Raw genomic sequence first — 27,110 nt, forward strand, 5'->3', positions numbered from 1 at the left:
GTGACCTCATGCCTGCTAGCGGGGAGAGGACCACAGAGAAAGACAGAGGGTAGGATGGTAAAGAGGTTGTTATGGGGCTTAGCTTTGTGCATATGGTACTAATAAACTTTATTGACACATGGCTTTAATGGTGCTAACTTGAGGATTATTGAAGGCAGAGGAATAATGGAGGCCATAGAACTGTAGAGGATATAGAAAAACTACTTGATTATGAAACTACTGCTGTTGACACTAACAAAGTGTGTTATTTTTATTATCATCATCATCACCATCATCATCACTTAGTTGCTACAAGATGTACAGAGGTAAACCTAAGGCAAAGCATAAATACAATGCACACCAGTTAGTACTAAGCATACAGTGGCATGAAAATGTTTTTGCCCCCTTCCTGATTTCTTCTGTTTTTGCATACTTCTCACAATTAGTTGTTTTTGATTTTCAATCAGAATTGAATATTAGACCAAAACAACCTGAGAAAACACAAAGTTTTAAATTGTAATTTCATATATATAAAGTAAAAACATTATCCAACACTAACTGGCCATGTGTGACATAGTAATTGCCCCCATAGTTACTAATTGAACCATTGCACCAAATTGAATCGCTGATTGGGTTAGATTAGACTACACACCGTCATGCTTGATTACTGCCAGCACTGATAAATTGAAGTATCACTAAAAATAGAATTTTAATTACCTACCAGTAAATCCTTTTCTTGTAGTCCGTAGAGGATACTGGGGATCCATTTAGTACCACGGGGTATATACGGGGTCCACTAGGAGCAATGGGCACTTTAAGAATTTGATCCTCCTCCCTCTATGCCCATCCTACCAGACTCAGTCTAGGAAACTGTGCCCGAGGAGACGGACATACTTTGAGAGAAGGCTATAAAAGGATAGTGGTGAGATTCTGTACCAGCACACACAAACAAGAGGAAAGCCATGCTAACCAAACTTTAAACAGGAACAGCTGAACCAAACAACAATACTTAACCAAGTAACAGTGCAGGACGAGCGAAGCATCGGGCGGGCGCCCAGTATCCTCTGTGGACTACGAGAAAAGGATTTACTGGTAGGTAATTAAAATCCTATTTACTCTTACGTCCTAGAGGATACTGGGGTTCCATATAGTACCATAGGAAAGTACCAAAGCTCCCAAACCGGATGTGAGCGTGCTGAGGTTCCTACAGAACTGATTGACCAAACTGAATGTCCTCTGAGGCCAAAGTATCGAACTTATTGAACTTTGCAAACGTGTTTGAACCTGACCAAGTAGCTGCTCGGCAGAGCTGTAAGGCCGAGACACCGTGGGCAGCTGCCCAAGAACAACCCACAGACCTAGTCGAGTGGGCTCGTACAGATTCTGGAATCTGCAATCCTGCCGTGGAATAAGCATGCTGAATCCAGCGTGCAATTGACTGCTTTGAAGCAGGACACCCAACCTTATTGGGATCGTAAAGAACAAACAGAGAGTCAGACTTCCTGTGACGAGCTGGCCTCTTCACATACACAAAGCCCTCACAACATCCAAAGACTTTGAAGTAACAGAGGTGTCGGTAACAACCGGAACCACAATGGGTTGGTTGATGTGAAACGCAGACACCACCTTAGGAAAAAATTGCTGACGAGTCCTGAGTTCAGCTCTGTCCTCATGGATAATTAATTAGGGGCTCTTGTGAGACAACGCCCCCAGCTCCGACACACGTCTTGCTGAAGCCAAGGCTAACCGTGTGACGGTCTTCCACGTAAGATATTTTACATCTACCTCCTGTAACGGTTCAAACCATTCCGATTGGAGAAACTGCAGCACCACATTGAGATCCCAAGGTGCCGTGGGAGGCACAAAGGGAGGCTGGATGTGCTTAACCCCTTTCAAGAACGTCTGGACCTTAGGGAGAGAAGCCAATTGTTTCTGAAAGAAAATGGACAAGGCCGAAATCTGGACTTTTATGGAGCCCAGACGTAGGCCCACATCCACACCCAACTGCAGAAAAAGCAGGAAACGTCCCAGATGAAATTCCACCGCAAAATATTTTCTGCTCTCACACCAAGAGATGTATTTCTTCCATATACGGTGGTAATGCTTAGAAGTTAGCCCCTTCCTGGCTTGGATCATAGTCGGGATGACCTTGTCAGGGATCCCTCTCCTGGCTAGAATCGTTCAACTTCCATGCCGTCAAACATAGCCGTGTTAAGTCTTGATAGACGAACGGGCCCTGTTGCAGAAGATCCTTGCAAAGCGGTAGAGGCCACGGATCTTCCAGGAGCATCTCCAGAAGGTCCGCGTACCAGGCCCTTCTTGGCCAGACCGGAGCAATGAGGATTGCTTGAACTTTTTACCTTTTTATTTAATTATTGGGATTAGCGGAAGTGGAGGGAACACGTACACCATCGGATAGACCCATGGAGTCGTCAGAGCGTCCACTGCCACTGCCTGTGGGTCTCTCGACCTGGAACAATACCGCTTGAGCTTCTTGTTGAGAGGAGAGGCCATCATGTTGATTTGTGGACATCCCTATCGACGTGTCAAGCACCTGAAAACCTCCGGGTGAAGGCCTCACTCCACTGGGTGCAGGTTGTGTCTGCTGAAGAAGTCTGCTTCTCAGTTGTCTACTCCCGGAATAAAGACCGCCGACAATGCCAGTGTGTTTTTCTGCCCAAAGTAGAATTCTTGATATCTCTGACATTGCTTCTCTGCTTTTCGTTCCGCCCTGTCGGTTTATGTCCATTACTACCGTTACATTGTCCAACTGAACCTGATTGGCCCGATCCTGAAGAAGATATGAGGCCTGCAGAAGGGCGTTGTATACAGCCCTGCGTTCCAGAATGTTGATTGGAAGGACGACTTCCTGATTTGACCATCTTCCTTGAAACTGCACCCCCTGGGTGACCACTCCCTAATCTCTGAGGTTTGCGTCCGTGGTTAGCAGAATCCAAGTCTGAATCCTGAACTGTCGGCCTTCGATTAGGTGAGAAGTCTGGAGCCACCACAGAAGGGAGATCCAGGCCTTTGGCGACAGACGGATCCTCTGGTGCATGTGAAGATGCGATCCTGACCATTTGTCCAAGCGATCCAGCTGGAAGGACCTCGCATGAAACCTTCCGTGCTGAAGCGCCTCGTAAGAGGTCACTATTATCCACAGAAGACGAATGCATAGATGCACCAATATCTGGGTTGGCTTCAGGACCTCCCGAACCTTTGACTGGATTACCAATGCCAATATCATTCCCAGATTTAGAATCCACTCGTGATCCAGGAGTAGTTTGGTTGTGAGACCAATGCTGTCCAACAACCTTACCCTGGACGGAGCCTTTATCAGAAGATCGTCCGGGTACTGAATTATGTTTACTCCCTGCTTGCGATGGAGAAACATAATCTCTGCCATCACCTTGGTGAACACCTTCGGTGCTGCGGAGAGACCAAATGGCAGGGCCTGGAACTGGCAGTGACCGTTCTGAAGTGCAAAGTGTAGATAAGCCTGGTGAGGCGACCAGATCGGAATGTGAAGGTACGCATCCTTGATATCCAGAGACACTAGGAATTCCCCCTCCTCTAGACCTGAGATCACCACTCTCCCTGACTCCATCTTGAATTTGAACACTCGTAAGTATGGGTACAACGATTTTAGATTCAAAATCAGCCATCCTGTTTCGGTACCACAAACAAGTTGGAATAATATCCCTTGTTTTGGAGATGAGGTGGAACTGGAACAATGACCTGAGTCTGTACCAGTTGTTGAATGGAATCCTGTAAGGTTGTAAGGTTATACTTGTCTCTTGTGAAACTGGTAAGCCTGATTTGAAGAATGTGTGAGGTGGGAGCTCCTGAAACTCCAGTCTGTATCCCTGGGAAATAAGATCTATGACCCAGGGATTCTGGCATGATGTTGTCCAGATGTGACTGAAAGTTTTTAGTCAGGCTCCCACCTGCCAGTCTTCCAGGCCTCGCGGTCCACCGTCATGCAGAAGGCTTTGAAGAAGCAGAACTGGAGCTCTGTTCCTGAGAGCCGGCAGTTGCTGGTTTGCGTGGTTTACCTCTAGCACCTCTGTTGGCAGTAGGAGATCCTCTGACTTTGGGGGGCATTCCGAGTTGTTCGCTCGCTAGCTGCTTTTAGTAGCATTGCACACGCTAGGCCGCCGCCCTCTGGGAGTGTATCTTAGCTTAGCAGAATTGTGAACGAAAGAGTAGCAGAATTGCGAATAAATAATTCTTAGCAGTTTCTGAGTAGCTCGAGACTTACTCCAAAACTGCGATCAGCTCAGCCCGTTTCGTTCCTGGTTTGACGTCACAAACACGCCCTGCGTTTGGCCAGCCACTCCCCCGTTTCTCCAGACACTCCCGCGTTTTATCCTGGCACGCCTGCGTTTTTCCGCACACTCCCAGAAAACGGTCAGTTTCCGCCCAGAAACACCCACTTCCTGTCAATTACACTCCGATCACGTCAACGATGACAATTCTTCGTTGCATGCGCATTTTTGCCTTAATCGCTCCGTTGTGAAAATCGGCAACGAGCGAACAACTCTGAATGACCCCCCTTGCCCTTAAACTTGGCATTCTGAAAGGACTATAGAGTAGGTCCTGAGTAGGTCTTCCTGGTTGGGGAAGCTGCAGAAGGAAGATATGTGGACTTACCCGCAGTAGCATTGGAGATCCATTTGTCTAGTTCATCTCCAAATAAGGCCTCTCCTGTGAAGGGTAGGTCTTCCACACCTTTCCTGGAGTCCGCGTCCACAGTCCACTGGCGTAACCATAAGCACCTGCGGGCTGACACAGCCATAGCAGTGGTGCGTGCATTAAGAAAACCTACTTCTTTTATGGCTTCCACCGTAAAGTTTGCAGAGTCCTGTATATGTTGCAGGCGTAACACAATCTCCCCCCTAAATAAGGAATCCAACCCTTCAGTAAGGTTACCTGACCATTTAGCAATGGTTTTAGTAAACCACGCACATGCTATGGTGGGTCTCTGAGCCACCCCAGCAGCTGTGTACAAGGATTTGAGTGTAGTCTCAATCTTATGATCAGCTGTGTCTTTCAGGGAGGCTGCACCAGGGATGGGTAAAACAATCTTCCGTGACAACCTGGACACAGATACATCGACTACCGGCGGACTTTCCCATTTTTTCCTATTCTCAGGAGGAAAAGGAAAAGATGAGAGTAAACTTTTAGGGATTTGAAATTTCTTATCAGGATTAACCCACGGTTCTTCAAACAGGGTATTCAATTCCTTTGACACAGGAAAAGTGACTGAGGACTTCTTTTTTACATTAAAATAACATTCCTCACACTCTTCTGTCACATTATCAGGAATTTGTAGCACATCTCTTATAACTTCAATAAGAGCCTCTATTCCCTGTGACAGAGCAGCGTCCCCCCCCCCCCCTTCTGAGTCCACCTCCCCCTCCTACACATCTGACCCTTCAGCGTCAGAGTCAGACTGCAGGATATGGGCCAGAGTTCGTTTTTGTGGACAAATGGCAAGGGACTGAGAAGCTTGTTTGGGGACTGAGTCTCTGTTCATAATCTCATCCACAGACTGTCTTAAGAATTGCATCTCTTTCTCATTGCGGGACAATTTATTAGAGATATTGGAAATCATTCCTTTGATGGAATCCAGTCACGCTGGTTCAGCCTCGCCAGCCTGAGAAGGTGCACTACACTGAGTACATAATAGTGAGCTCCCTGGGGAAGAGGAACACTCTGCTGTACATGAAACACACTCTTTGTCTGACATATTGTAAATGTGACAGCACACACACACACACACACACACACACACACACAGGAAAGGTTAAAAAGCACAATTAACCCACAAAGAGCCCTTCCATGGAGACACAGAGGTATTTGGAGCCAGCACACAGTGCCCTTATCGCTAATGCCAAGCTTAGCTGGGTCGCCGACTAAGTACCCAGATTAGTGACTTAGTACACTAATAATCACTCCCCCCCCCGTTATCACCCCCTGGTACCGCTGAGGTAATCTGGAGTCACACCGAAGGAGCGGCGCGTCCCATTCAGCCAGTGTCTGTGTCCACTGCAGAGGGAAAATGGCGCTGATGAGCTGCTAGATCCGCTCATAGGGAAGCCCCACCCCTTCAATGGTGCTGTCTTCCCGCTTTTTTTTATACTGGCTGAGGTAATTTGTGCTTAAAATGGAAAGAGAACCATTTTAAGGCTTTGTTTGCCAGTGTGGGTACTGTGTACAGTGTACTGAGGCGCAGTTGTGTACGGAGTCTGGAGACGCAATCTGCCCCGGTTAGAAGCCGTGCGTCTCCGTACCCTCATGCCGCTGACCCGCTAACCGGGACGCTGGCTTAGTACTCGCCATTCTTCAGTCTTCAGGCTCTGTTAGTGGTGGCGGCATGCTGCGGGAGTGTACGCTCACCATGTTGGGGCTTGTGAATAGTTCCCTCAGGAGCTAGTGTCCTGTCAGCAGGGAATGGGACCATTAACCCTTCAAGACGTCGTACCGTCCCCTCCCCCCCAAGTCCCACGAAGCAGGCAAGCTGTTGCCATCCAGTCCTGCCTGAAAATAACAAACCGAAAAATAAATGCAGAAAACTCTTCAGGAGCTTCCATAAGCGTGACCAGCTCCTCTGGGCACATTTTCTAAACTGAGTCTGGTTGGAGGGGCATAGAGGTAGGAGCCAGCCCACACTATCAAATTCTTAAAGTGCCTATGGCTCCTAGTGGACCAGTCTATACCCCATGGTACTAAATGGATCCCCAGTATCCTCTAGGGTGTAAGAGAAATAGAACCTTTCCAGCAAAACAAAGTTGGCTAAAAGGTCTCAACAAGCAGCACAGAAAATAAATTCCAGAAAGAAAGTTATTGAAATAAATCGGCCTGGAAAGGGTTACACAGCCATTTTCTAAGGATCTGGGACTCTAGCGGACTACAGCGAGAGCCATTATCTCCAAATGGAGAACACTTGAAACAGTGGTGAATCTTCCCAAGAGTGGCCGTCCTACCCAAATTCCTACAGGAGAGCAAAGATGACTCCTTCAGGAAGTCACAAAAGAACCAAGACAAACATCTAAGGATCTGAAGGCCTCGCTTGCCTCATTGAATATCAGCATTCATGAATCCACCATAAGCAAGAGACTAGGCACAAATTGTGTCCAAAGGAGAGTTGCAAGTTAAAACTACTGCTAACCAAGAGGAATAGAAAGGTTTGTTTTACATTTGCTAAAATAGGCACATTGATAAGCCCCATGCCTTTGTGGTTACTGTTCTTTAGACTGATGAGTTAAAACTGAACTTTTTAGAAGACAGGGGACCCATTTACATTTAGCATTAAGTAAACACAGCATTACACAAGAAGAATGTCATACTAACATTCAAAAGGGATTGTGGAAGTGTGATGGTGTGGGGTGGCTTTGCTGTTTCAGGACATAGATGACTTAATTGACGGAATAAAGATTTCGGCTGTCTACCATAAAATCGTGATGTAGTATGTCAGGCCATCAGTCCATGATCTTAAGCTCAAGTGCAGTTGGCTTATGCGGCAAGACAACCTTCTGAAACAATCGATATTCCCTATCACATGTACATGCACACACATTCACGCTAGGGTTAATTTTGTTGGGAGCCAACTAACCTACCAGTATATTTTTGGATTGTGGGAGGAAATCTTAGTACCCGGAGGAACCCATGCAAGCATGGGGAGAGTATACAAACTCCACACAGTTAGGGCCATGGTGGGAATTTAACCCATGACCTCAGTGCTGTGTGACAGTAATGCTAACCATTACACTGTCTGTGCTGCCCAATGTATGAGAATGCTTTGTCCTTAGGATATTTTGTGTAAGAAGGTGATTGGTAATTATGTACACATACGTAAATGATGCTAACTAGTATGTTACTATATAATGCTACAACTAAAATTGAGTTGTCATTCTCCTTACTGCTCTCATTGCTTATCAGTATTCCTCACAGTGGCTGTAGGAGGAGATACTTAGAGGTAGATTTACTGAAGCTTCTAAAAATGAAAAGTGGTGGTGTTGCCCATAGCAACCAATCGGATTCTGTTTATCATTTTCTAGGATGCAATAGAGAAGTGATAGCTAAACTTGGATTGGTTGCTATGGGCAACACCACCAATTTTCCTTTTTAAAAGTGTGAGTAAATCTACCTCTTTGTAATCATTTCTGTGCCTATGATGATTTTCACCAAACAGGAGCAATTATTACTTTAAGGGGGAGATTTATCAAAGCTTGGAGAGAGATAATGTACCGACCGATCGGCTCCTAACTGACATTTTTCAAACACAGCCTGTAACAAGGTAGTTAAGAGCTGATTGGTTGATACTTTATCTCTTCCAAGCTTTGATAGATTTCCCCCTTAGTTTCCGTAGCTTTCTGGATAATTGGTTTCTGGAAAAGAGTTCCTGTACTACCGTATAATCTGTGTTACAGATTGCAGTCTTTTATTCTACTGTACTTACTCATGCAATTTCTTATTTTTACCACCTGTACTATACGTATACCATGTAAAAGCTTCACTAGCGCCTACAGAAATTATTTTAATCATGTGTCCCTCCCTTTTTTCCGCCGAGTCTCTATGGTCGTTTAAATTAAGTAACTTTGCAAATGTAAAATTGCGGAGGACAGGGGTGGGAGTATCGGGACCAATCACAATCTGCAATTTCTTGATGCGTGTTGCAGCTACTGCTGCAGATCTGACTGTGTGTAGTGATACTTTAGTATTATGTTTCCTGTGGGTGGTAGTGTAGTTTTATTTTGCTGTTATAGATTTTATACAGTATATACAGACATATAATAAAAAAATGTACAATTAGCCTAATTTCTTAAACTGAAAGAAAGTGCTTTTGGTTATTACGTTTGATTAAACTGAAACAATAATAAAGCACATACTATATTTATGAAATGCTTCTCCGTTTAAACTAAATCGAAAGTGGGAGGAATTTCTAAGAAAATTTCATGCTGCTAAATCTCTCTAGATTTATTTTTATCAAGTCAAATTAATGCAAAATCCCAGTGCAAGCCTTTGAATTTGGAAAACTTTGGAGGAGGGTCATTCCCTAATGGTAATTATTGGTTTTACATTTATTTTTTCACAGGGGAGCTCATCACAGCCGCGTATGAGCTTGGAGTAAGTATTAATTTTATTGTTTAATCAATGCTCTCATTAACAGTTTTAGGAATTAGGGAAGTTTAATTAAGCATGGAGCAAAGTAGATTAATTTATTTTCAAACCACAGTTTTACTAACTTATAAGTATAGTATGTGACAATTTACTTTAAGTTTTAAATCCAATTAAACAAAATTATAAAGCAAAGCTTTTACTGTATACAGAGGCATGGCTTATTATCAACCCAAAATGTGTATAAGCTAGGGAAAATGAAATAAATCGGGTTAACAGTTTTAATAAGTTTTATTATGTAATAAACTTAATTATGGTGTCCTGATCCCTTTAGGTAAAACCCAAAGTCTGTTAAAGTGGCACTAATCTAATGACAGTGTGGTCTTTATAATTTATTAATCAATACTGGTTTCATGGAGGATGACCCCTATCTAAGAAATAGAGGGCTCCAAGCTAATTTGATACGAAAGCCTAAACATCTGAAATTTTGTTAACATTTGTACTTGTGTTTAACTTCTTTTTTTATATTGTATTTTAGAAAGTAATCACTTAAGTCTTGGGCTAGTTAAGCTAGTGGCAGTATTATAACACCAGTGTGAGATAATTAAAAACAAATGTTACAGTTGGAAATATAAAAATGAAATATTGCCGCTGTTACATATAGATCCCCATCAAAGCTATGAATGACCGTGTATCAGCACTTTCTTTTTCTCATGTTTTCATCTTGCAGGGTTTCTTTTTTTGTTGACCTTTTATTTTATTTTTTTTGTACAGAAACATTTGTGGTTTTAAACTATATTCATAAGACTGCAGCCTATTGTGTAACTGGGAATTACTGATGCTACCGAGACACAATTGTGATGTGTTTTCTAGGAGAGATATTGGTAAGGCCAGTGGTTCTCAAACTTGGTCCTCAGGACCCCAAATAACTCACATTTTCCAGGTCACCTTGGAGTTGCACAGGTGTACTCATTTCACATTTTAAGAGTTCTAAAGGTGGAGCTAATTATTTCACTTGTGATTCTGTGATGAGACCCTGGAAAACATGAACTGGTTGGTGTCCTGAGGACCAGGTTTGAGAACCTATGGGTTAAGCAAACAATGTTTTTGAAAATAAGCAGTGACCTGCAAATTGTGAGGTGAGTAATTAAGGACCCTTAAGGGCACATAATCTCTGACTCCTGAAATGACAATTCAGTTGCAGTGTCATCAATTCAACTAAATGAATTTTTATTTGTGTTTTGATGCAACTGATTTGCACCATTTGTGTACATCAAAGTGGACAAATAATTGGACAAAGAAAATAGTATATCTGCTCAATATATGCAATAAATTAAGTAATCAACAGTGTTTAGAAAGTCTATTTAATCTTAACATTTAATCAGATGAAAAGGCTCGGTGAGATCATTAATATCTGTATTTGGGGCAGTAGCCTCCGGGTTGCCGAAATCTCAGGGTTAAATCACCGAATCGTCAGTGTTTATAGCAAACCCGAAGCAATTACATTTGTCCCATTGTGCTTGTGCTGCTCCTTACTAGTAATTCCTTACAGTGACTATAAAAAGTTTTCACCACATTGGCATTCGTTAGATTTTTATTTTCTTTCATCATGGAATCAAAATGCATTTATTAAGGAATTCTTAGAACTGATCCATACAAAATGTCAACTAAAATAAATATATAAAATTACAAAAACTCAAACTAATGATTACATATCAAAATGAAAAAACGGATTACATAAGTATTTGCCACTCTGTTTAATTGTTGGAAGCTCCTATACCCTCATTTAGAACTACATGATTTTTTAGGGTCAGTCTCCAAGTGTGACTTTTTTTGCACATTCTTCTTTGCAGTATTGCTTGGGCTCTATAAGGCTGGACCCGGACAGTTGGTGAAAAGCAATTTTCGAATTCTTAACATATTCTCGTGGTCAGGACTTTGATGTTTACTTTTTTTTATTGATATTTAAGCTTCAGCTGTGCTCTCCAGTACCTTTGACAGGTTTTCCATCAGTGACACACATCTGGGTCTGGAACCGGGAGGTGCTACCCAGTGGTGCAAGTAAAAATTATTTCTTAGTGGTACTGAGTGCCGAAAAATGGGTGTGGTCATGTTATGAGGGGACGTGGTCACATGACACTAGGGAAAGTGGCTAAATGACACTAGCAGCGTGGCCACATGACATAGCCCCTTTTCTTTGAACTCTGGAGGCAAGGCTAGATATCTATAGTAATGCCTCCAGTATCATAGAAATATATAGTGACTTACCCAGTATAATAGAAATATATAGTAATGCCCCCAATATATTATTATTTATTATTATTATTATTATTATTATTATTAATAATATTATTATTACTACCATATAAACAATATATAGTAATGTCTCCATTATAACAGGAATATATACTGTAGTAGTGCCCCTGGTATAATATAAATATATAGTAGTGTCCCACATTACAATAGAAATAAATAGTAATACACCCATAATAATAGAAATATATATTAGCGTCCACATTACAATAGAAATATATAGTAATACACCCATAATAATAGAAATATATGTTGGCGTCCACATTACAATATAAATATATAGTAATACACCCATAATCATAGAAATATATATTAGTGTCCACATTGCAATATAAATATATAGTAATACACCCATAATAATAGAAATATATAGAAGAGTCCATATCACAATCAAAATATATAGTAATACCACCATAATAGAAATATAGATTAGTGTCCACATTATATTAGAAATGAATTACCCCACACAGTGAAGCCAGAGACATGCCCAGCACCCCAGCCTGTGAAGAACAGAAGCCGCTCAGTGCCGTTGTGTCACTCGTGCTGAGTGAAGGGAAACAGCTGCACTGCTACACCCAGCAAGGAAAGCCGCTGGAAAGTGCACCAAGGTTCCTCTCTTCACGCCAGCCACGGCCGCCTGAGGAAGAAGCGTGATGTAATGTCATGACATCACCGCCGCATTTCCAGTAACCCTTACAAAGTGGGATCCGCCATCATGCTGTCAAACACCATGGTCTTGTTGCTCGGTGGCCTATTATAGTTGTTTATAATTAATTACTATAAGCCCTGACGAAGCTTATTTAGTGAAATGCGCATCGGCTTTTGCTGTGCGCTGTCAATACTATAATCATCATGTATTATTAACCTATGCATATTAAAATTATCAGTAAGGGTTACTCTTCAGATTAAATTGTACATGCTGGCATAGTGCACATAGGAGACAGGAGGGTCTCTTCCAGTGTTTGCTACTTGTGAGACAAAATGTGTATGAGAACCATACGGTTTATGATGGATCTCTCATGAGAAAGGAACAGCTTTCTTTAGGCTGTGAACAAACTCAGCTTGTCTGGAATAGACTTTACTGTGCTGTTTGGCAATACCAGCCAGATAGTTTGACAGCAATGGAGGCTTGAGTGGTTATATCCATATATGAGAGATCTCAATAAACCACTAACACTTTTGAATATTCTGGCATAATTTATTATCCGTACATTTTACTAGAATAATAATATACAGGTGATTGTGGCTTTATTCAATTATATGTGTTAGGATTAGCTGTTTATTTTAGACAGCATTACCTGAAACAGTCCCAAAATGCATTCATAATTACTATAATCTAATGAATGGGCGTTGAAGCAGGTATAATTTTGAGCTAATACTGTGTGCAAGTCCCATTAAGTATATTAATATAATACCAGGATATCAATTAAAGAGTAGTGGCTAGCGAACACACACTCCTATATGGGCAATTTATAATATCAAATACCTAAGAACTACTTGTCAGCATGTAACCATATACCGGTATTATTAGAGGTAATAAGAACCTCATGTATATAATAGACAGACAAACCATCATCCGTATATTTGCAGTGTTTTTCTTTACATTCTCTCTATTTCACTATATAGCAACAAATGTTGCATTGTGATCTATAAAATTGAGAACTTATGAGAAATGTTACAACACTGATACAGTCAGTAACCCTGTACAAACACCACTGGCTAGAAATGGTCAGTGGTGGCCTTAATAAATCAAATAAATCAAAATCATAGGTATTTACTGATCTAGATATCAAGACAGCGTACTAGCACTTTCTTTTAAATACATCTTCATACACACAAATTTAATTTTTTCTTACACGTTATTCTGTCTCTATTGTTTTAATATTTCACTCAGTTGTCCCCTTTAATTTAAAGGGGACATATAATACATCATATGTGGTAATAATAAAGGCACTTATATCACATGTGGGTATTGAGAATCTTTTTCGGAATTAATACTATTATTAAAAAATATTTGAATAAATTATATTTTTAATCAATAAATAATTATGGGAGTGAGTGCTGCTATAAAGAGTTGATCTGCTTTCCCTTCTTCTTCTCAAAAACTATTATAATTGTGGTAATGGCGGTCACGGGTGCAAAGTGTGTGGCTGGTAGTACTGCGTACCTGCTGCCAAATTCTTAAATGTACTCTGTACCCAAACGTACCCGCATTCTTGCGCCACTGGTGCTACCTGACTACTATCTGTGTCCCTGCTAGCCTGTTTTGCATCAAGGATCTTGGACAGCATCACATTATCTGCCCTGAGAAAACCATTTCCAGCAGCTCCGGTCACAAGACCCATCTAGCCTATCATTTCTAAGAACGTCCTATTTAAACCAGGAACTGCTGACAGTTCATTGCCAGAACAACACCTCTCTGAGGATCAGTACCTTCGCTCCTGGTCCAGTAGCTTCTCCAGTATTGCTTAACAGCAATCTGTTCCAGCGCTATCCAGAAAATCTGCTTTGCAGCATTCTGCTCCATTTCTAGCCAGACAACCTGCTGTAGTATTTCTTCACAGCATTCTGCTCCAGTGCTAGCCAGAAAACGTGCTCCAGTATTGCTTCAAAGCATATTTTATTTCATTCTGCCTCAGTTGTGCTCCCGGCACCCAGTTCCATTGTATCACTGTCTGGCTCTAAATATGATACATTCTGCTACAGTTGGGGGCTACCCTGCTAGTCTGCACCTATTCTCAATACCATCCTGCAGCATACATTTTTGTACTGCTATTATTATTTAGCCACCTTCCTTTATTCATACTTCAGCTAGCCCAAGGAGATCTGGTCTGGATCCCAGTGTTCAGGGTCCTGACACCGGAATCCTGACATTGCTTGCAATGCTGACAGTTTGATCCTGACATGGATCGCAAAGCCAGCGCCGGAATCCCAAACTCCGGGATACCAAACGAGGGACTGCTCGAGGGTAGTTCCCTACTTTCTTGGGGATGCGTTTTGGAAGATTAACTGTTTAAGACAAATTTGCAGTTGTGCTATTTTCTTTCCACTTCTTTATGTTGGACTTAACAGTGCTTAGGGTAATATTGAATATATTTAACGCTAACACTCTGAGGCATCTCATATCCTTTGCCTGATTGCATGCTTCCCAATAACCTTATCTGTATTGGCTTGAATGCTATTTGATCCTCAAGCTTGTGTAGTAATATTGTAACCAGTTACTGGACCTTTCATAGACAAGTGTGTTTATTCTGAAGCCACTTAAAAAAACGTTATTTATACCACACTGGACTGCAGTCATTTAATTATGTGTCTTTTGAAGAACTGTTTGCCCCACAACACACTTTAATAGATGTATGTAAGCATAGGTTAGAATTCTTATGCAATCAATTACTGTCTGTTTTCCTAATTATAATTAAAAAAAAAAGCTCTAACATTTTTAATTCTTGATTTAGGAAAATGTATACATTAATTTTTTTTCTTTAATTTTTATGCATGTTAAAATGTGTGTTTTAATATGGTACCTTTTTATCTTAACATCTTATTATTTTGGTTATATGTCTTTTGATTAACTTGACAGTCTGTATCACAACAATAGTTGTTAATTGTTAGTGCGCATTACATTTTGGGCTATAAAAATTCTGTAGTTAACACCGTGCAAGATTCTAGTAAATGGAATGAAAGTTTGTGTCTTTATCCAGATCCTGCTCCCCCTTTATATTAAGGTACGTCCACTACTAAAACATTCATAGCAGTGCTGTAGATACTGTATTAGTTATTACCTGGAAAGACATTTAAACCTATAAATGTACATTTTCAAACATGAAGCTAGACGCTGTGTTCAATTTTAACCAGAGTTTTCAGTAGGTTTCTTTAATAGCTGGAGTAACACCTGACCTCTCCGTTACAAAGTTAGAACCACACCCTAAAACAGTATTTAAGAACAAAAAGTAGAGTTGGGCTTGCTGTGACATTAAAACTTGCTACAGTAGTGATTTGTACATGTAGTTTCTGTTACCTAGCAGCCTGCGAATCCTCATTATGGCTAGAGTGAAGTGAGAAAGAGTATGTCAGCCCTCACAATCCGTTGTGTTAAAATGTCTGCCTTCACAATTAATATGATTAATATATCCCAATGAGCAGATTACGATATTTAAGTAGCACACCTTTCCACGTACGTTGATGTCCAATGGTGCATTAAGCTAATCTCCACTTTTGTACAAACTGCTGTAAAACTTACTACATTTTTATGGATATAAACTAGTCTAATCCTAAAGGAAATGAAGTAGCATGGATTGGCTGAGCATTAGCTGTGTGTCATTAACCAGTTTATCTGTCGTGTTTCTATCAGGTTGCTCATCCTCCTGGATACCCCCTGTTCACTCTACTGGCTAAACTAGCCATAACTGTGCTACCAGTGGGCTCTGTAGCTTACCGTGTCAATCTTCTGTGTGGGCTTTTTGGAGCAGTTGCTGCCTCTCTGTTGTTTACTACAACATCCAGGTAACTAACCTTTTTTTTTTTTTTTATATAGTTGATCTACTTTAACCATATTGACTTAAATTAAGATTGATGTTTGCTATTTTTTTTAGCAAATTGCTAAAATTACCTTCTGTTTTCAGTTTTCGTTGTTAATTAATTTTGCTATGTAACATCTTGGTTTCATAAAAAAAACAATACTTTTATGTTTCTTTATACACACAATAATATCTGCTAATGCATGGAAGAAACCTATAATCCTGGGTGTGTTTGTTTGATTATTTGGTTACTCAGTTGGAGAATCATTTGCAAATATATCCCAAAAACTTTTTTCACGTTGTCATTATGGGTTATTGTGAGTAGAATTTTGAGGCAATTTTTTTTTTTATTCCACTTTGGAATAAGGCTGTAACATAACAAAATGTGTAAAAAAAGTAAAGCGCTGTGAATACTTTCCGGTTGCACTGTATGTCTGATATACAATCTGTGGTAATTCTGTGAGCTCGATTTAGAATGGTGCAAGTCTGCAAATGCAAGTTTGCTTCATGAAACTCAGTCTTTGCACAAATGCGTTTACGCGAGAAATGCAAGACCCTATTAGAAATGTCTATTAGCGGTATTTGCTGCTAGGGTGTGCACATTTTTTACAAGATACGATCTAGGAGAAGTGAATGAAAAAGCGGTTAGACCTTCCTGGACCTCAAAAAGTGACCACTTTGTTAGCAGAATCATATAGAAGGCAGTGAGCGGGCAAAAGTAAAAGTGCTGGATGCTCTTCAAAGGTGTCAAATGGCTGATACAATGACAAAAAGCAAATTAATTCCATTTAATAACAAATGAATGCAATGAAAAATGCAGAAAGTCTAAATAAAAATTATTTTGGGGTAATCTGAGGCCACTTTAACATTTTTTTTTTGTAATTTAAAATATTTTTTTTTGTTTGAAATAAATACTTAAAATTTGGGTTGCATTTAAAAAATCAAAACAAAACTGATTTTGGGGTAATTTGAGGCCATTTTTTATTTTATTTTTAACTCCAATAATGACAAGTAATTATTGGCCCAAGTAAGCAAATTAACAACTTCAAAATTTCTAATTAGTCATTAGGGGTTATGTCCAAGGGGTTCTGAAGCAAGTCCCAACATTTTTACTTTAAAATAAGTATTTTCCTTACCTATTCACACCTTTGGGGTGCACATAAAAAACTTAATTTTCTCCGAAAAGCATGCGAGTTTGGAATTGGATTGCAAGTGCAAACCCCACACCTTCCTCAGCAGCATTTTGTTTGTATCTAACCCTAAGTGCAGCTTAACCCTAATCTAACTCTATTCTAACCCTAAATGCAGCCTAACCCTAATAATAATTTAACCCTTACTGCATCCTAACCCTACTCTAACCCTTACTGCAGGCCTAACCCTACTCTAACCCTTACTGCAGCGCTAACCCTACTATGACCCTTACTGCAGCCCTAACCCTACAAATACCCTAACTTCAGCCTAACCCTACTCTAACCCTTACTGCAGCCATAACCATACTCTAAGCTTTACTGCAGCCCTAACCCTACAAATACCCTAACTGCAGCCTAACCCTACTCTAACCCTTACTGCGGGCCTAACCCTACTCTAACCCTTACTGCAGGCCTAACCCTTTTCTAACCCTTACTGCGGGCCTAACCCTACTCTAATCCTTACTGCAGCCCTAACCCTTCAAAAACCCTAACCCTACTGTAACCCTTACTGCAGCCCTAACCATACTCTAACCCTTACTGTAGCCTAACCCTAACCATACTCTAACCCTTACTGCAGCGCTAACCCTACAAATACCCTAACTGCAGCCTAACCATACTCTAACCCTTACTGCAGCACTAACCCTACAAATACCCTAACTGCAGCCTAACCATACTCTAACCCTTACTGCAGCGCTAACCCTACAAATACCCTAACTGAAGCCTAACCCTACTCTAACCCTTACTGCAGCGCTAACCATACTCTAACCCTTATTGCAGTGCTAACCCTACAAATACCCTAACTGCAGCCTAACCCTACTCTAACCCTTACTGCAGCACTAACCCTACAAATACCCTAACTGAAGCCTAACCCTACTCTAACCCTTACTGCAGCCCTAACCATACTCTAACCCTTACTGCAGCACTAACCCTACAAATACCCTAACTGAAGCCTAACCCTACTCTAACCCTTACTGCAGCACTAACCCTACAAATACCCTAACTGAAGCCTAACCCTACTCTAACCCTTACTGCAGCCCTAACCATACTCTAACCCTTACTGCAGCACTAACCCTACAAATACCCTAACTGAAGCCTAACCCTACTCTAACCCTTACTGCAGCGCTAACCATACTCTAACCCTTACTGCAGCACTAACCCTACAAATACCCTAACTGCAGCCTAACCCTACTCTAACCATTACTGCAGACCTAACCCTACTCTAACCCTTACTGCAGACTAACCCCGCAACTAATTAACTAATTGCAGCGCCAGACTTATTCAGTTAGCAGGGTTCCCCCCCACCTGCGCCTCTTGGGATGGACTAAACTGCGTGAAGTCAGCATAAAACCACCAAAATCAGGATGCGCTTGGGGGAAATAAACACTCTGATCCCGCAATCTACGCGGAATCAGTGGTTTTCCACACGCGAATCCAGATTTTTGGACACGGGAAAAGGACTATTTTTTCTGCCACTGATTGAATTCCCCCGTATGATAAGCAAAACCAGAGCTGGTGACTGCCAATCACATTGACCGCAAGTAGTTTGATTTGGTCCTGGATCACCAACCTGTGGCATCACTGCAAGTGACCCATGGCATCCCAGGGTGCCACGGCACCCAGTTTGGAAACTACTGAAATAGGGCATTAGAATGTTCCCATTGTTTTATCAACCCGTAGCAACTCGTATATGCTCTGTAATAGTTCATGTGTCCATCTTGGCTGCAATGGGAAACCAACAGCTACAAAGCACTGGAAGAGTTTAAATTGGTCTTTATTCAATTTTAACAACACCACAGGATCTCGGTCTCATTAATGGAGCTACAAATACATGCAAGCCAGCACACCTCCCAGTAGAGTACAGTTATTATTTTTGCAGCAAAATATATGTTTCAGGGTGAATATGAAAAGGTATTTTTATCAGTAAGCATATTTACTAATGATGGTGAAAGTATCTGGCAGTCTCTTATTTCACAATAATAAAATTGCTTAGATTCATACACATTTTTCATTGTACTTCGGGGAAAAACAAACAGAAATGTGAAGGCGGCAGATATGTTAGTTTATCGGCACATTAGCCAATCTTACTAATTGGGACGATAGCTTTGATGGTGCTTTTAGTGAGCTGCCAAGACAGCCTTGCGAGCTGCCACAACTGCCAGTTTCGCTGTCTTTGTGATGTGCACGCTTATTGATCCATGAAAACTAGATCTTTGTGAACTTTTGTTTTAAACTTAAGCTGAACTTGACCACCCACTAAAGTAAGAATGTCTTCAATTGACACTTTCCAAAATGATGCCAAAACCAGAGTACTGTACTTTAGGGCTGAAAACAGACATATTTTTCTTATCAACCTCATCTAGGAAGCTTTTCAGTAGCTACTACTTAGACTACAACACACACAAGCAGTCTGTTATTTCCTACATGTGGTTTTATCATGTTACCCTTCACATGATGATCTGTTTATGGTGCAAGAGTTTGGACAATATACACAAAGGGTGTTATTCAATTGTTTGAAAAGTCAGTTGGGTGACTGTTTTTTCCTATCTAATAGGAAAAAACAGACATCCAGCCGACTTTTCAAATAATTGAATATCCCCAACTGACTTCACATATAAAACCCTATTTCTCTATCGTCCTAGTGGATGCTGGGGTTCCTGAAAGGACCATGGGGAATAGCGGCTCCGCAGGAGACAGGGCACAAAAAGTAAAGCTTTAGGATCAGGTGGTGTGCACTGGCTCCTCCCCCTATGACCCTCCTCCAAGCCTCAGTTAGATTTTTGTGCCCGGCCGAGAGAATTACGTGATAATGTCAACACGCTGCAAGGTCGGTTGACGACATGAGAGGGTGCAATCTAGGTGGCTCTCCTAAAGAGCTGCTTAGAAAAGTTTAGCTTAGGTTTTTTATTTTACAGTGAGTCCTGCTGGCAACAGGATCACTGCAACGAGGGACTTAGGGGAGAAGAAGTGAACTCACCTGCGTGCAGGATGGATTGGCTTCTTTGGCTACTGGACATTAGCTCCAGAGGGACGATCACAGGTACAGCCTGGATGGTCACCGGAGCCTCGCCGCCGGCCCCCTTGCAGAGAATCGGCTGCAGAAGACTCCTCAGTCTTCTTAAGGTAGCGCACAGCACTGCAGCTGTGCGCCATTTCCTCTCAGCACACTTCACACGGCAGTCACTGAGGGTGCAGGGCGCTGGGAGGGGGGCGCCCTGGGAGGCAAATGAAAACCTTTTTTGGCTAAAAATACCTCACATATAGCCTCCGGGGGCTATATGGAGATATTTAACCCCTGCCAGAATCCATTAAAGAGCGGGAGACGAGCCCGCCGAAAAAGGGGCGGGGCCTATCTCCTCAGCACACAGCGCCATTTTCCCTCACAGAAAGGCTGGAGGGAAGGCTCCCAGGCTCTCCCCTGCACTGCACTACAGAAATTAGTACCGGTCCAGACGTCTCAGAAACACCGTCAGGGGTTTTAAAACGCCCGTTTACTTTAGTCGGTCGACACAGACACGGACACTGAATCCAGTGTCGACGGTGAATAAACAAACGTATTCCTTATTAGGGCCACACGTTAAGGGCAATGAAGGAGGTGTTACATATTTCTGATACTACAAGTACCACAAAAGAGGGTATTATGTGGGATGTGAAAAAACTACCGTAGTTTTTCCTGAATCAGATAAATTAAATGAAGTGTGTGATGATGCGTGGGTTCCCCCCGATAGAAAATTATGGGCGGTATACCCTTTCCCGCCAGAAGTTAGGGCGCGTTGGGAAACACCCCTTAGGGTGGATAAGGCGCTCACACGCTTATCAAAACAAGTGGCGGTACCGTCTATAGATAGGGCCGTCCTCAAGGAGCCAGCTGACAGGAGGCTGGAAAATATCATAAAAAGTATATACACACATACTGGTGTTATACTGCGACCAGCGATCGCCTCAACCTGGATGTGCAGAGCTGGGGTGGCTTGGTCGGATTCCCTGACTAAAAATATTGATACCCTTGACAGGGACAGTATTTTATTGACTATAGAGCATTTAAAGGATGCATTTTCTATATATGCGAGATGCACAGAGGGATATTTGCACTCTGGCATCAAGAGTAAGTGCGATGTCCATATCTGCCAGAAGATGTTTATGGACACGACAGTGGTCAGGTGATGCAGATTCCAAACGGCACAAAGGTGTATTGCCGTATAAAGGAAGAGGAGTTATTTGGGGTCGGTCCATCGGACCTGGTGGCCACGGCAACTGCTGGAAAATCCACCGTTTTTACCCTAAGTCACATCTCTGCAGAAAAAGACACCGTCTTTTCAGCCTCAGTCCTTTCGTCCCTATAAGAGTCATATCTGCCCAGGGATAGAGGAAAGGGAAGAAGACTGCAGCAGGCAGCCCATTCCCAGGAACAGAAGCGTTCCACCGCTTCTGCCAAGCTCTCAGCATGACGCTGGGACCGTACAGGACCCCTGGATCCTACATGTAGTATCCCAGGGGTACAGATTGGAATGTCGAGACGTTTCCCCTTCGCAGGCTCCTGAAGTCTGGTTTACCAAGGTCTCCCTCCGACAAGGAGGCAGTATGGGAAACAATTCACAAGCTGTATTCCCAGCAGGTGATAATCAAATTACCCCTCCTACAACAAGAAAAGGGGTATTATTCCACATTATATTGTGGTACTGAAGCCAGAAGGCTAGGTGAGACCTATTCTAAATCTAAAAAAATTTGAACACTTACAAAGATTCAAATCAAGATGGAGTCACTCAGAGCAGTGATAACGAACCAGGAAGAAGGGGACTATATAGTGTCCCGAGACATCAGGGATGCTTACCTCCATGTCCAAAATTTGCCCTTCTCACTAAGGGTACCTCAGGTTCGTGGTACAGAACTGTCACTATCAGTTTCAGACGCTGCCGTTTGGATTGTCCACGGCACCCCGGGTCTTTACCAAGGTAATGGCCGAAATGATGATTCTTCTTCGAAGAAAAGGCGTCTTAATTATCCCTTACTTGGACGATCTCCTGATAAGGGCAAAGTCCAGGGAACAGTTGGAGGTCGGAGTAGCACTATCTCGGATACTGCTACAACAGCACGGGTGGATTCTAAATATTCCAAAATCGCAGCTGATCCCGACGACAAGTCTGCTGTGCCTAGGGATGATTCTGGACACAGTCCAGAAAAAGGTGTTTCTCCCGGAAGAGAAAGCCAGGGAGTTATCCGAGCTAGTCAGGAACCTCCTAAAATCAGTGCATCATTGCACAAGGGTCCTGGTAAAGATGGTGACTTCCTACGAAGCAATTCCATTCGGCAGATTTCACGCAAGAATTTTTCAGTGGGATCTGCTGGACAAATGGTCCGGATCGCATCTTCAGATGCATCAGCGGATAACCCTATATCCAAGGACAAGGGTGTCTCTCCTGTGGTGGTTACAGAGTGCTCATCTTCTAGAGGGCCGCAGATTCGGCATTCAGGATTGGATGCTGGTGACCACGGAGGCCAGCCCGAGAGGCTGGGGAGCAGTCACACAAGGAAAAAATTTCCAGGGAGTGTGATCAAGTCTGGAGACTTTTCTCCACATAAATATACTGGAGCTAAGGGTAAATTTATAATACTCTAAGCTTAGCAAGACCTCTGCTTCAAGGTCAGCCGGTATTGATCCAGTGGGAAAAACATCACGGCAGTCGCCCACGTAAATAGACAGGGCGGCACAAGAAGCAGGAGGGCAATGGCAAAAACTGCAAGGACTTTTCGCTGGGCGGAAAATCATGTGATAGCACTGTCAGCAGTGTTTCATTCCGGGTATGGAAACTGGGAAGCAGACTTCCTCAGCAGGCACGACCTCCACCCGGCAGAGTGGAAACTTCATCGGGAAGTTTTCCACATGATTGTAAACCGTTGGGAAATACCAAAGGTGGACATGATGGCGTCCCGTCTGAACAAAAAACGGGACAGGTATTGCGCCAGGTTAAGAGACCCTCAGGCAATAGCTGTGGACGTTCTGGTAACACCATGGATGTACCAGTCGGTGTATGTGTTCCATCCTCTGCTTCTCATACCTAAGGTACTGAGACTTATAAGACGTAGAGGAGTAAGAACTATACTCATGGTTCCGGATTGGCCAAGAAGGACTTGGTACCCGGAACTTCAAGAGATGCTCACAGAGGACTTATGGCCTCTGCCGCTAAGAAGGGACTTGTTTCAGCAAGTACCATGTCTGTTCCAAGACTTACCGCAGCTGCGTTTGACGGCATGGCGGTGGAACGCCGGATCCTAAGGGAAAAAGGCATTCCGGAAGAGGTCATTCCTACCCTGGTCAAAGCCAGAAAGGAGGTGACCGCACAACATTATCACCACATGTGGCAAAAATATGTTGCGTGGTGTGAGGCCAGAAAGGCCCCACGAAGAAATTTCAACTCGGTCGATTCCTGCATTTCCTGCAAACAGGAGTGTCTATGGGCCTCAAATTGGGGTCCATTAAGGTTCAAATTTCGGCCCTGTCGATTTTCTTCCAGAAAGAAGTGGCTTCAGTTCCTGAAGTCCAGAAGTTTGTCAAGGGAGTATTGCATATACAACCCCTTTTTGTGCCTCCAGTGGCACTGTGGGATCTCAACGTAGTTCTGGGATTCCTCAAATCACATTGGTTTAAAACCAGTCAAATCTGTGGATTTGAAGCATCTCACGTGAAAAGTGACCATGCTCTTGGCCCTGGCCTGGACCAGGCGAGTGTCAAATTGGTGGTTTTTTTCTCAAAAAAGCCCATATCTGGTTGTCCATTTGGACAGGGCAGAGCTGCGGACTCGTCCCCAGTTCTCTCCCTAAGGTGGTGTCAGTGTTTCACCTGAACCAGCTTATTTTGGTGCCTTGCGCCTGCTAGGGACTTGGAGGACTCCAGGTTGCTAGATGTTGTCAGGGCCCTGTAAATATGGTTCCAGGACGGCTGGAGTCAGGAAAACTGACTTGCTGTTATCCTGTATGCACCCAACAAACTGGGTGCTCTTGCTTCTAAGCAGACTATTGCTAGTTGGATGTGTAATACAATTCAGCTTGCACATTCTGTGGCAGGCCTGCCACAGCCAAAATATGTAAATGCCCATTCCACAAGGAAGGTGGGCTTATCTTGGGCGGCTGCCCGAGGGGTCTCGGCTTTACAACTTTGCCGAGCGGCTATTTAGTCAGGGGCAAACACGTTGGTAAAATCCTACAAATTTGATACCCTGGCTAAGGAGGACCTGGAGTTCTCTCATTCGGTGCTGCAGAGTCATCCGCACTCTCCCGCCCGTTTGGGAGCTTTGGTATTATCCCCATGGTCCTTTCAGGAACCCCAGCATCCACTAGGACGATAGAGAAAATAAGAATTTACTTACCGATAATTCTATTTCTCGGAGTCCGTAGTGGATGCTGGGCGCCCATCCCAAGTGCGGATTATCTGCAATACTTGTACATAGTTACAAAAATCGGGTTATTATTGTTGTGAGCCATCTTTTCAGAGGCTCCGCTGTTATCATACTGTTAACTGGGTTCAGATCACAGGTTGTACAGTGTGATTGGTGTGGCTGGTATGAGTCTTACCCGGGATTCAAAATCCTTCCTTATTGTGTACGCTCGTCCGGGCACAGTATCCTAACTGAGGCTTGGAGGAGGGTCATAGGGGGAGGAGCCAGTGCACACCACCTGATCCTAAAGCTTTACTTTTTGTGCCCTGTCTCCTGCGGAGCCGCTATTCCCCATGGTCCTTTCAGGAACCCCAGCATCCACTACGGACTCCGAGAAATAGAATTATCGGTAAGTAAATTCTTATTATTGACAACCTGCATCCATGCTAACTTCCATAGTAATGTTTGGGATGCAGGAATTTTTTTTTGTCTGCCACGTAGGTTGGTAATAGAGAAAAACTACTATCAAGCTGTCAAGAAACTGACTAGTTAGTAGTGGTGGTGGTGGTGCTCTTTAGAGTAATGAAATAGCAACACTTGGGATAGGAAAGACTCTAATTGTAGGGCACTCTTAGAGAATGTAATAAAACTTACTTTTAATATAAATAAGGTATGGATAAAATAGACTCAGTCAGTAATACAGAAAAAAAGTGCCTGTGTAGGAATGAGGGAAGTAGTTTTCTTATTCCTATAAACGGCAAAATATGAACACAAATTTATATACAATAACAAGTAAAATAAAATGCACAAGGTTTAAGATGATGTCAACATTTAGCTTATGTAGTACACTTATTTATTTTGGAACAAATTTATTATAGGAGGATAAATCCAAATGACTGCTCCTAGAAGTGTTGATGACAGTTTAAGGTATACGTAGTAGTTTGTCTGCTTTATTTTCCTTTCATATCCGCAATTAATATCGGCTCAATAATTCTGCCATTGGCTGTCTAATGCCCTGTGGTAAGACGCTATTGGTAGAACAAAACAGCTGATGACACGCTGATATTGCCTATTGTTTCTTAGGATAAACTGTGAGTATAGATCTCTCACTCACCGTCCAATGCTGTTAAAGCAAATGATAAGCAGATTCTAGAAAACAGGCTATTTTATTCTAACAGTCTCTATACCTTACAGCAGGGGTGGGGAACCTTTTTTCTACCAAGGGCCATTTAGACATTTATAAAATCCTTCGGGGGCCATACAAAAATTATCAACTTAAAATTAGCCTGCCCCTAGTAGTTATGCCCCAGTAGATATGCCCCCAGTAGTGCACTGCTAGATACACATATGCTGCCACAGTGCCAGATACACATATGCCGCCAGTAGTGCACCGCCAGATACACATATGCTGCCACAGTGTCAGATACACCTATGCCGCCACAGTGCCAGATACACATATGCCGCCAGTAGTGCACCGCCAGATACACATATGCCGCCAGTAGTGCACCGCCAGATACACACATGCTGCCACAGTGTCAGATACACATATGCCGCCACAGTGCCAGATACACATATACCGCCAGTAGTGCACCGCCAGATACACATATGCCGCCACAGTGCCAGATACAGATATGCCGCCACAGTGCCAGATACAGATATGCCACCACAGTGCCAGATACAGATATGCCACCACAGTGCCAGATACAGATATGCCCCCATAGTGAGGGGTACACACATGTCCCCACAGTGCCAGATACAGATATGCCCAAATAGTGCCAGGTACACACATGTCCCCACAGTGCCAGATACAGATATGCCACCACAGTGCCAGATACAGATATGCCCAAATAGTGCCAGGTACACACATGTCCCCACAGTGCCAGATACAGATATGTCCCCACAGTGCCAGATACAGATATGTCCCCACAGTGCCAGATACAGATATGTCCCCACAGTGCCAGATACAGATATGTCCCCACAGTGCCAGATACAGATATGCCACCACAGTGCCAGATACAGATATGTCCCCACAGTGCCAGATACAGATATGCCACCACAGTGCCAGATACAGATATGCCACCACAGTGCCAGATACAGATATGCCACCACAGTGCCAGATACAGATATGCCACCACAGTGCCAGATACAGATATGCCACCACAGTGCCAGATACAGATATGCCACCACAGTGCCAGATACAGATATGCCCCCATAGTGCCAGGTGGTATCCGTTCACATGGTCGACCACTATTGGTCGACATTGACATGGTCGACATGGACACATGGTCGACACATGAAAAGGTCGACATGAGTTTTTTAACTTTTTTTTTCTTTTGGGGAACTTTTCCATACTTTACGATCCACGTGGACTACGATTGGAACGGTAATCTGTGCCGAACGAAGCGGTAGCGGAGCGAAGGCACCATGCCCGAAGCATGGCGAGCGAAGCGAGCCATGCAAGGGGACGCGGTGCACTAATTAGGGTTCCCAGTCACTTTACGCAAAAAACGACACCAAAAAAAGTTAAAAAACTCATGTCGACCTTTTCATATGTCTGCCTTTCATGTGTCGACCATGTGTCCATGTCGACCATGTCAATGTCGACCAATAGTGGTCGA

General features: G+C 42.8%; 1 protein-coding gene across 2 annotated transcripts in view; it reads left to right on the forward strand.

The window, feature by feature from the left end:
• The window catches only part of TMEM260 (transmembrane protein 260), a 208,462-nt gene that overhangs the window by 39,413 nt on the left and 141,939 nt on the right, over positions 1 to 27,110 (forward strand). The window contains exons 3-4 of one of the 2 annotated variants that reach the window (XM_063947974.1): positions 9,080 to 9,111; positions 15,767 to 15,918. In XM_063947974.1, coding sequence (XP_063804044.1) covers positions 9,080 to 9,111; positions 15,767 to 15,918 — 184 coding nt within the window. The remainder of the gene's footprint in view (positions 1 to 9,079; positions 9,112 to 15,766; positions 15,919 to 27,110) is intronic. The other variant, XM_063947975.1, reaches the window with a different exon arrangement.

The sequence above is a fragment of the Pseudophryne corroboree genome, chromosome 12 (genome assembly GCF_028390025.1).
Source record: "Pseudophryne corroboree isolate aPseCor3 chromosome 12, aPseCor3.hap2, whole genome shotgun sequence".
Lineage (NCBI taxonomy): Eukaryota > Metazoa > Chordata > Amphibia > Anura > Myobatrachidae > Pseudophryne > Pseudophryne corroboree.